At 63.1% G+C, this 10,564-nt stretch overlaps 1 protein-coding gene across 2 annotated transcripts; it reads right to left on the bottom strand.

Moving 5' to 3' along the window:
• Positions 1 to 350: 350 nt before the first annotated feature.
• Positions 351 to 9,306, bottom strand: Eef1a2 (eukaryotic translation elongation factor 1 alpha 2). Of its 2 annotated transcripts, none has more exons than XM_078052186.1 (8): positions 9,079 to 9,306; positions 7,664 to 7,879; positions 5,763 to 5,942; positions 4,999 to 5,295; positions 3,491 to 3,641; positions 1,975 to 2,231; positions 1,125 to 1,359; positions 351 to 735 (listed from the first exon to the last, which is right to left on the bottom strand). In XM_078052186.1, the coding sequence occupies exons 2-8, from the start codon at positions 7,805 to 7,807 to the stop codon at positions 608 to 610; spliced, it is 1,392 nt and encodes a 463-aa protein (XP_077908312.1). In that variant the 5' UTR covers positions 7,808 to 7,879; positions 9,079 to 9,306; the 3' UTR covers positions 351 to 607. The 2 variants fall into 2 exon arrangements, with proteins under 2 accessions (XP_077908312.1, XP_077908314.1); XM_078052188.1 differs by having other exon boundaries at positions 7,664 to 7,813; positions 9,079 to 9,237.
• Positions 9,307 to 10,564: the final 1,258 nt, after the last annotated feature.

Below are 10,564 nucleotides of genomic sequence, written 5' to 3' on the forward strand. Positions count from 1 at the left end.
AGGTCACTGTCTTCCTGGCTGCCAGGGCAGTTCCTGCACTCCCAGTCCCAGAGACAGCATGGACATGGCGCTGGCTCCAGCCGTGGGTGCCAGGAGGAAGGGGAGCCCTGGACTAGAGTGACGGAGTCTCGCTCTCATCCATCCTCAGACCCCAAGCACTGAGGCCCTGTATGGTGAGCAACCTCCAAACCCTGGACTACCCAGGCCAGCTGCCCGCCGCGGCCAGGCCCCACCAGCCACCCTGCATAGCTCAGGACAGCTGGCCAGGTCACCTGGCGGCGGGGGAGGGGGCCGGCAGGACGACCGGGCGCGACGGCGAGCGCAGGGCCCCAGCAGCAGGCGCACACGGCTCGGGTCGCTCCGTTTATTGGGGAACGGGCACTGAGCGCGGCGACGCTGGAGGAAGCCGGGGGCCTTTCCTCTTGAAGAACTTCCACTGGACCTTGATGGCGAGCATCCAGTCGCTGACGCAGAGCCTCTGACAAGCGGAGGTGCAGACGTGCGCCTGGCGGGGGGGCGGGGCGGCGGGCCCGCGCCGGGGGCGGGGCCGGGGCCGGGGGCGGGGCGCGGCGCCGCCGGGGAGGGCCGCGCCGCGGGCGCCCGCGCTTCACTTGCCCGCCTTCTGCGCCTTCTGCGCCGACTTGGTGACCTTGCCGGCGCCGCCGCTCTTCTTCTCCACGTTCTTGATGACGCCCACGGCCACCGTCTGCCGCATGTCGCGCACCGCGAAGCGGCCTGCGGAAAGGAGCGCGTGAGCGGCGGCTCCGCCCCAGGCTGGGATGCAGCGCGCAGGCGCACTGGGCGCGCGAGGCCCCGTCGGAGCGAGGACCGCAGCCTCTTAGTAAACGAGCGGCCTCAGCCTGGCATCCCTGCCTAGGGCCGCTGGCCCTGGGGACGGCCAGGTCACACTGTTTTGCGGTCACTAAGTCGGACTGTGGGCCTCGGGCAAGCTGCCTTCATCAGAATTACCATCAGGCCTGCCTGGTGACACAGAGACCCGCTTAACCTCAGCAAAGGACTCTGGTAAAGAAGTAGGCCCACTGTACCCCACCCCAGCCGTCCTCTGCCCTCAGTGGGGATAGGGGTCACCTGATGGCTGCACCTTCCTCAAACATCCTTCTCACCTAGAGGTGGGTACTGCGAGAAGCTCTCCACACACATGGGCTTCCCAGGCACCATCTCCACAATGGCTGCATCGCCGGACTTGAGGGACTTGGGATTGTCCTCCAGCTTTTTGCCAGAACGACGGTCAATCTTTTCCTTCAGCTCGGCAAACTTGCAGGCGATATGCGCTGTGTGGCAGTCAATGACCGGCGAGTAGCCGGCGCTGATCTGCCCTGGATGGTTCAGGATGATGACCTGAGGCAAAGTTGCAACCAGCATGAAGCATGTCTGGAGCCTGGCTCCCAGGGACCACTGGGGAGGGCAGCGCTGGGTGGGGGCTCCATCACAGAGCCCATGTCCCAGGTTCTAGGCCAGGGTTGCTAACCGTGAAGGAAGCCCATGGCACAGGACTCCCACTTCCAGACCTGGACACCAGCATCCTCACTGAACAGGGGCAAACCCTGAAGTGAACTGATGACTAGATTTTTGGAGGGGCCAGCCAACACCAATGCTGCGAACCCCAGCCACAGCCTGGACGTCGTGGCAAAATTGGCCCTGACTACTGTGTTTCCACTACTCCTAGTAAAGGTGACCCACATGAAGAGGCCGTCAAAGAATGCCAGGACACTGTGGAGAACGGAGCGTTATGGGGACATTGGCGGCAGTGAGTTGATAAAAGTGTCTCACTGGCTGGACCTCCCAGCTGCTGTGGCCAGCAGATGAGGACTGCACTGAGTGACAGGAGTCCGGCCTGGGTGGCCTGCAGCTGAAGGAGGGGCTGTCTTCTCCCAGGCCTCAGGTTGAGTGCTGCCAGCCACCTCCCCCAGGTCAGCCCTGCTGCTGGCCCCAGACCCCAGCAAAGCTGCTGACCTGAGAGGTGAACTGTGCAGCCTCCTGAGGGGGGTCAGACTTGCTGTCCCCGCACACATTGCCACGGCGGATGTCCTTGACAGACACATTCTTCACATTGAAGCCGACATTGTCACCAGGCAGGGCCTCGCTAAGCGCCTCATGGTGCATCTCCACCGACTTCACCTCCGTGGTGATGTTCACTGGTGCGAAGGTCACCACCATGCCCGGCCGAAGGATGCCCGTCTCCACTCGGCCCACGGGCACAGTGCCAATGCCTGGGCCAAGAGGAGGGGGCTGTGAGGGGCAGCAGGGAGGAGTTGGGAAGGTGAGACTTGTGGGCAGAGACCCTGGAGTCACAGCTTGGGCTGCGTGCTCGGGCCATGTGGAGGGATCTGGGGAGCAGACCCAAGGCAAGGCTAACACTGATGTTCAGCAGAAGCAGCGGCTGCCTGAGCCCATTAGGGAAACGCGAGACTGGAGAAAAAGGTCCCAAGGACTCAAAGACAGGGAGGGGCAAAGAGGAGGAAAGGAAGGGATTCCTTCGGCGGCAACACAGGAGCCTCCTCTTTCTGAGGACCCCTCCTTGTGGCCCCAGATTACAGCACCAGAGCAAGGCATGGACCAGCTCTGGGACTGCTCTAACCATCGACCCATGGCCCTGCGTGGGCTCCACTGTGCTGCTGCTGGTCTCTGTCACTAAGGGGCATCTGTACCCCAGCATTTCTCACAGGCCGCTAACACCTGCATGGCTGCTGAGACTTTCTTGTCTTCTCCAGGGCTGGAGACTCTCCACCCTCCCTGGGCTGTGATGGACAGAGGCTCTGTGGCCTCCATATGGTGGGGCCTGAGGCTGGTGGCTTCCCTCTGTGTGAAGAGGTGGCACCCACACCACCTCGGCCACAGGCCCTAGCCAGGAGGACCCGCCATTCTCCCTTCTGGGGCTCTCGTCTTTTTGTTTGCTGGTTTGCTTTTGCAGGGCTGGGATGGAACCCAGAGCCTCATGGATGCTGGGCAAGAGCCACATCCCAGGCTTTTTGGTTTTAGTTTTGAGACAGGGTCTCAAGGTTAGGCTGAGTTGCCCAGGCTGGCCTGGAGCCCTCGATCCTCTTGCCTCGACCTCCCGAGAGGCAGGACTGCAGGTGTGCACCCTGTTTTCCATTGCACTCCGTGGCCTGTGTTTCTCAATCCTAGAGGAGGACTGTGTCCCATGAGACAGTCATCCTGGGTGAAGAGGGGGTCACCTCTGTGTTCCTACTTATGCTACCAGCTCCTGGCACAGTGCTGAGCACTTCCCTGGAGGGAGGGAGACCCTGGCAAGCGCTGGGCAGATGGGTGTCTGGGTGGGGTGTGTGGGAGGAGAGGATGCCTCGACAAGTACACAGGACAGTGAGTACACAGAGGGCGGACGGAGGGGATGGACAGTCCCCCAGAATGCACTGTGGGAGAGGAGTGGGACAGCTGGGGCCCTGGTCTGGCGGGCAGGAGTGACGAGGCCTGCAGGGGAGCTGTGGGGCAGCCCAGCAGCCTCACTCACCGCCAATCTTGTACACGTCCTGCAGAGGCAGGCGCAGGGGCTTGTCCGTGGGGCGTGTGGGGGGCAGGATGGTGTCCAGGGCCTCGAGCAGGGACACGCCGCTTGCGTTCCCCTCCTTGCGCTCCACTTTCCAGCCCTTGAACCACGGCATCTGGGCGGGGGCAAGGAGGCTCCATTCACTCCAATCACTTGCAGACCACAGGCCCTTGGCCCCCAGGGCCCCAGAACTAAAAGTGGCTTCTGCCTGGGGAGTGGCCCTCCCCGAGGCAGCTGGTACCTGACTCTTGCCACTAAACTGCTCTGTGCCCCTCCAGGTGCTGATCTCCTTGTCCTCATCTCCCCCAACCCCCAGCCCACATTCCCAACCCACAGAGACTCTGGAAAAACTTCTCTTAGGAAAGCGGGAGGAGCACTGAGAAAAGCCCCCTTAATGGCCCAGACTCGGTGGCAATGCTCCTGACACTGAACAGACCCCAGCCTGACCTCCCATGTTGGCCAGGCCAGGGACAGAGTCCAGACTTGGCCCCAGCCCCAGAAGCTCTGCTGGTCACCATGTTATCTCCAAGCTCAGGGGCCTCTCCAGAGGTAGGCCGAGAGCCCTCCCTACCACAGAGCCTCTTCTGGCCTCCTTAGATCCTATGACACCTCAGGCCTGTGGGCAGTGCAGGACAGAGTCCTTGGACAGGTCACTCACCCATCACCAATGCCACAGGGAACCCACCCATGGGTATGGTGCTCAGCCTGGAAAGAGAGGTGGGGAGCAGCCCCTCCCTGCCCAGCTGCGTTCCTGGACCATGGGCTCTGCGCTCCACACAGCTGGTCCAAGACAACCTCGCTGTCCCCCCAGGTCTAGCTCTACACTAACGCTCTCAATTGAGGTGGCTACAGAGCTGGCCAGAACCAAGTGGCTGCCCTTTTAGGACAGGGATCTCCTCTGGCTGGACAGAGTCCTAGGAGTACAATCCCAGGTTCCAAAACTGTCTCTGACGAGGCTGAGGCCCTGGGCCTCAGCTTCCCAGATGACCAGTCAAGAGCCAGCATTCGGCCTTCCCCACCAGCCCAGGAATAAGCACACTGCCAAAAGCCCAGCCTCACTCCAGACCCCAGGGGGGTTCTGCATCCCTGCTGACCCTGCAAGTTGTGCAGGGCCAGGAAAGTGTTCCAGGGGGGACATGGAAATTAATCCCCCTGTGATGGGATCCTGGACACCAGACCCATGAGCCACTGCCCCTGCAGGATTGGCTTGGGGGTCCTTCCCTAGCCAGAGAAGGAACCTCAGCTGCCTCTGATGGACTCATGGGGAGGTTGAACAGGAGAGACAGAACCCTGGACCCTGAGAACAGGCCATGACCTCCCCAGGAGGCTGGTGTCCACCCTTCCAGTGCTCAGGGAAAGCAAGCTGAGCTGAGGGAAGCTGGGGACCGGCCCTCTGATGTCCCTGCTCTGCCCTCATCTACCTGGCCCAGTGTGGCTCTGGGCTCTGGGCAGGACAGCCAGATGGCACTCACGTTGGGTGAAGGCTCCAGCATGTTGTCTCCATGCCAGCCAGAGATGGGTACGAAGGGCACCGTGGCTGGGTTGTAGCCGATCTTCTTGATGTAGGCGCTGACCTCCTTAACAATCTCGTCGTAGCGCTTCTCGCTATAGGCGGGCTCCGTGGAGTCCATCTTGTTGACGCCCACAATGAGCTGCTTCACCCCCAGGGTGTAGGCCAGCAGCGCGTGCTCTCGGGTCTGCCCGTTCTTGGAGATGCCCGCCTCAAATTCGCCCACACCTGCAGCCACGATCAGCACCGCGCAGTCCGCCTGCCCAGCAGGTGGGGATAGTGAGCCTCTGGCCCTGCCCTAACTGGGATGGGCCTGAGCAGGTCCTGGGGGAGGAACCTGGGGGGGTCTCACATCAGGCCAAGTCAAGCAGACACAGGTTTGGGCACTGGCTCCACCACCAGCAGGCTGTGTGTCCCCTGACAAGTCACTCAGCCTCCGGTCCTGTTCCCCCCACCTGTCTGTGTGAATACACCAGGAATGTCCGGTTGTCCACTCTAATCATGTGCAGTGCTGCCCACCTCTAGCTGTCCCCATCCTGGCCTCTACATCTGCATGTCTATGAAGGGCACACCAGCTGTCCCCTCTGGCTGGGATCCTTGCAGGCACCCACCTAGCTAAGTGCAGAGTACTGACTCAGTTCTTGGGGACTCCGTGCCAGGTGGGGCAAGTGGTGACAAGAGTCCACTCCATGCCCCCATGTCCCCAGTTTCCCTCGCCCCACCAACCTGGGAGGTGCCAGTGATCATGTTTTTGATGAAGTCGCGATGGCCCGGGGCGTCGATGATGGTGATGTAGTATTTAGTGGTCTCAAACTTCCAGAGCGAGATGTCGATGGTGATGCCGCGCTCCCGTTCTGCCTTCAACTTGTCCAGCACCCAGGCATACTTGAAGGAGCCCTTGCCCATCTGGAGGGCAGGCACACAGCTCAGGACAGGGCCCAAGACTCAGTGGTCACGGTCCCTGGCCAGGGCTGCCCTGGGTCCTGGGAGCAGCATTGAGAAGCAGGAGTGGGCTCTTGCCCCTGGCTCCCCATTGGGCCCTGGGACTCTGGCCCCCTCTCTCTGGTGACACCCACACCCTACCTTGCCCTGCCAAGTGTCCACACAATGCCTCCCAGGGCCCTTCTCTCACGGCTTCCCAAATGGCCACAATCGCCAGTGTCCACCAGCAGGTGGCGCAAGGGCCTGGAACCTGCCAGCCGCAATGAACCCCCTCCTCAGCAAAGAGCACCCCTGCATCTGAAGCTGGGGGACCCACCCCTTCAAAGTCAGAGGCCAATAACACCACTGGGTTTGAAAACCTCAGTGTGAAAACCCCTGTGTGTGTGTGTGTGTGTGTGTGTGCACGTGCACGCACGCGCGTGTGTTGCCAGGAAGGCTTGTCTTTCCAGCTCTTTCTATGGCAGATGAAATCTCCCGGAGGCTCTGGGGTGCCTCCCTCCCCCTGAGCAAAGGAAGCAGGGCCTTCCCCCAGGAGCAAGGCTGGCCACTCTCTGCAAACACCTGGGGACTGGGGGCTAGGGGACCCCACAACCTGGGCCAAGGTGCAGTTGTCACCCAGCTGGGCCCGGCTCCCTGCCCAGTCCTCACAGGGACAGGCTTCTGCCCTCCAGGGAGGCTGTTTAGCCTGGAGGGGCTCCCCTAGACAGGACTAGGCCCCATCTGGGACCTGACCCAGGGTCCTTCACCCCTCGGTCCCTTCCCCTCACCATCCCAAGTAGAGTGATGTATATTGGGGTGACAGGACGCAGGGTACCCCACCACCACTAAGGCAGGGTTCAGCCCAGGACACTGGCTGCCCCTGCCCCAGCCCTGCCCCAGCCCCTCATCCGGGTGCAGCTGAGCACCCTCCCAAGTTCTCCAGGGCCCCAGGTCCTCCCAGGGTCCTCGCAGGCTCCCCAGGCCCTCCCACGGCCCCTCATCCGGGTGCCAGGTGAGCATCCTCCCGGTTCTCCAGACCCTCCCCCAGGCCCTCCCAAGTGGGTTTCTCCCAGAGCTCAGGGGGAGGGAATGGTGGCAGAGAACAGGCCCCATTTATGGCCACTTCCCACCCACAGGCCTCAGCCACAAAGAAAGAAGGCAACCAGTTGGCCCCTTCCATCCTCTGAGGCCACCAGGACCCCCACCCCAGGGCAACACCCTGGACAAGCAGACTGCACAGCCCAGCACAATAAAATGGAGCTGGCAGGCACACTGCCCGTCAATCAGCTATTAATAGCAGCCCTGAGTCCTGCCCAATCCTGGGACAACCGAGGGCAGCACCACCTCCAGCCCCAGCCTTGCCCCTGGGGGACGAGGGGACAAGGCTCAGGGGCCCTCTAGCCCTGGCCCACTGTGGCAGAGTACAGAGCCCTGTCCTGGACCCTGCAGGGCGGAAATGACACTTCTCATTTGCCATGCGGCAAACCTGGCAGCTCAGTACCACCCCCACCGAGCACATTCTGAGAGAGGCTGACCCCGTTCACCCCCACACTGCAGTCAAATCCCACATGGCCCCCAGAGACACGTGTGCCCATTGCTCTGAAGGAGGAAAACTGACCCAGACACCCAGGAGTCAGGGAACCAAGCTCAACTGCCACGCAGGAGCCATGGGGTGGCGGGGGCCGGGGGGGGGGGCTAGAGCTCACCTCAGCAGCCTCCTTCTCAAACTTCTCAATGGTCCTCTTGTCAATGCCCCCGCACTTGTAGATGAGGTGGCCTGTTGTGGTGGACTTGCCTGAGTCCACATGGCCAATGACCACGATGTTGATGTGCGTCTTCTCCTTGCCCATTTTGCCCTAGTGGGAGAGGGGCTGGCACGACTGGGGCTCTGGCTCAGGGCGATTGGGTGTTGAGCAGGGGTTCTGTGGGGTCAGTGAGGGGGGCAGGTGATGGGGAGGTGCAGAGGGAGCCAGCAGAGACAGTGTACTGGCACAGGTTGTGAGCACACCCTACCCTCAATCCTTGCCCTGAAGCCCAGGCCAAGACCCCCGCCTCCCAAGCGCAGCCTGACCCAGTTGATCACAGACCATGTGCTCCCCCCACCCCACACATTAGCCAAAATGGTCCAATTTGCTGTACATGTCTGGGTGTCAGCGCGCATTACCGAGGGGTTAACCCCATCTGACAGCAAGAAACAGCGGGTTGGAGGCGCCCCACGAGCAGCCCAGAGCTGGTGATGAGTCACCCTGCCTGGCTCTCCAGTGCCCTGTCCTCCCGTCCTCCTAGATGCTGCCTGCCCCAGCCCCAGCCAGGGACACTGCACCCCACCCCCACCTGCTGCCACGGGGGAGAGATGGTCAGCACCCACACTCCCCTCCTCGGAGGGAGGGCGCCATCTTTCTCTGTCCCTGCCTGCAGGCTGGCACTGGGAGACAGATGTGGTGCCCAGGTAGCGCCCAGAATAGCCCAGGCCTCCCCCAGACCTGGACAGGGGGCACAGCAGGAGGGGGGTGCTGCTCTGATGAGAAAAGAAAGGACACCCCCCAAGCTCAGCAAATGCTGCAGGGATGCCCTCAGCCCAACAGTGGCACCAGGGCCCCCCACCCTCCCCCACTTCCTTCTGGTCCCTGCGCTGGGTCTCATCCCCAGACAGGTCCCCGAGTTCACCCGGGAAGCCCAGGTAGCCCAGGAAGGGGACCGGAGGCAAGAGGAGGAAAGGGCAGGAACACGGGTGCCTAGGGTTGGCACTCCGCCGGGTGGGGCTGTGAGACCCCAGGTCTTGCCACCCCCGCGCCCTGTTCGGGCGCATCGCGCGGCGCCGGCAGAGTCCCTAGCCCCAAGAACCTTAGTCTCGGCCGCTCAGGGCCCCAAGGTCACGGCGCGCGGCCCAGGAGACGGTGGCCGCCGCCGCGTAAACAAGTGCCGCGGGGACCCACCGCCCGGCCGCCCTCGGGGTCCACCCGTGTGGATCCCGCTGCGGCGGGTGGTTATCCCCTAGTCTAGCTGCGCAGCTCGCCGGACGCGGTGCCAGCCCCTCTCGGCCCCAGGACCGGTCCCCAGGGAGGGGTCCCTCTGCGGAAAGCTGGGGCGAAGCCGGGCACCCAGACCCGAGCGTCCTTACCCGGAGCCGAGGTCTCAGCCAGAGGGACTGGCGGCGGCGGCGCCGGCGGTTTTATCTCTCCAGGAGGGGGTCCACCTATTGACGGTGCGGGCGCAATGCACTGCGCCCCTGCAGTACGGCAATGCGGTACCGGCGGGGGGAGGGCGGGGCCGGGCGGGCGCGAGGGAAGCGGGATGCAGGGGCCGCGCACCCACGCACGCGCGGGCGGGCGCGGCGCGGACTCAGGGTGCAGCGAGGAGCCAGCGGCAAAGACGCACCCGAGCGAGCGCGGGCGGGGAAGGAGAAACCGGGAGCGCGGCGCGCGGAGAGCTGGGGGCTGGGAGCGGGAGCCAGAAAGGGAGGGGCAGGCTAGGAGAGGGGCCGGGAGGAACCGCCAGGGGCGCGGGCGGGGGGGGGGGGCGGGTGACCGGAGACCCAAGGCTGGAGAGCGGAGAAAGGCTCTTCCAAGGAGGAGGAGGAGGAACGCGGGGACGTGGGCCGCAGGTGCGGAGGGGAGGCGGGATGCTGAGGCCACACGTCAGGTCGGGGTCTGTGTGTCTCCAGCCCGGCAGCCCTGCTCATGATTGAGGCCCAAGGAACTGACGAAGTCCCGTTCTGAGGGGCACCTTTGATGTGGTGGTCCTGGGTGTGCTGGCCCACTGCGGGGACCTCTGTCCCGGGAGCCTGACCACATGGGCTTGGCATGGCCCCCTCAGCAGGAGGCTCCATCAGCAGGCCCAGCCCAGAGCCTCCTCCCTCTGAGACCCAGGGAAGAGCCTTTTTCCACCTGGTCCCTGTTCCCCGATGTGCTTCCCTTGAAAGCCCTGCGAGGGCAGGGAGGCAGAGAGCACCAGGCGGTGGGCAGCAAGCCCAGACAGCCTTAGGCCCCCCACAGCCGGCCTGCCCGGTAAGACTGAGTCCTGGAGGTCATGGCCAGGTATGGGTATCCACTTGGGCTTTAAGGAGAGGAAGTGACCGCCTCTTCATGTGAAGACGTCCATCTGGTCATCTCACCCAGGCATTTGCATTTTCTTTCCCACCCTCACCCCCAGGCTGCCTCCCCATCCCCATCTGACTGGTCTTTGTCGCTGCAGGGGCTGGGAAGACAGGCTCACAGCAAGGGGGTCTTGGGAGAGGAGTGAGTGACAGCACTCTATGCCTGAATGTCCTTGAGGTCTAGACAAGGCAGGTCCAGACCAGGGCCCAGTGCCTCCGGCTGGGTGAGGTCTGGTGAGGCGCTGGAGCAGGCAGTGTGAGGAGGAAGCAAAGGTGAAGGCTGCCTCCCCAGCTGCTGGGGAGGGTCCTCCAGCAGGGGAGGGCTCACACTGGCCTGAGTCACGGTTGCTCTCTCAGATGACCGGACTCTTCCGAGTGCTGCTGATATTGTCTGTTGGGAGCCAGGAATTAAAAATAAACGCCTGGCAGACAGCGAGACCTCCTGCCCGCCCGCCCTGCCAGTCTCTCTATTCCATGCCCCCTTCCTGCCTGAAGACTAGGCGGGCTTAGG

The sequence above is a fragment of the Ictidomys tridecemlineatus genome, chromosome 5, assembly GCF_052094955.1.
Source record: "Ictidomys tridecemlineatus isolate mIctTri1 chromosome 5, mIctTri1.hap1, whole genome shotgun sequence".
Classification (NCBI taxonomy): domain Eukaryota; kingdom Metazoa; phylum Chordata; class Mammalia; order Rodentia; family Sciuridae; genus Ictidomys; species Ictidomys tridecemlineatus.

Coding starts and splice junctions, on each gene's coding strand:
- Eef1a2 (XM_078052186.1), bottom strand. CDS start 7,807: ATGGGCAAGGAGAAGACGCACATCAACATCGTGGTCATTGGCCATGTG. Junction 3,642..4,998: donor TGCTGGAGCCTTCACCCAAC/GTGAGTGCCATC, acceptor GCCCCCGCCCAG/ATGCCGTGGTTCAAGGGCTG. Junction 736..1,124: donor CTCGCAGTACCCACCTCTAG/GTGAGAAGGATG, acceptor TCCTTTCCGCAG/GCCGCTTCGCGGTGCGCGAC.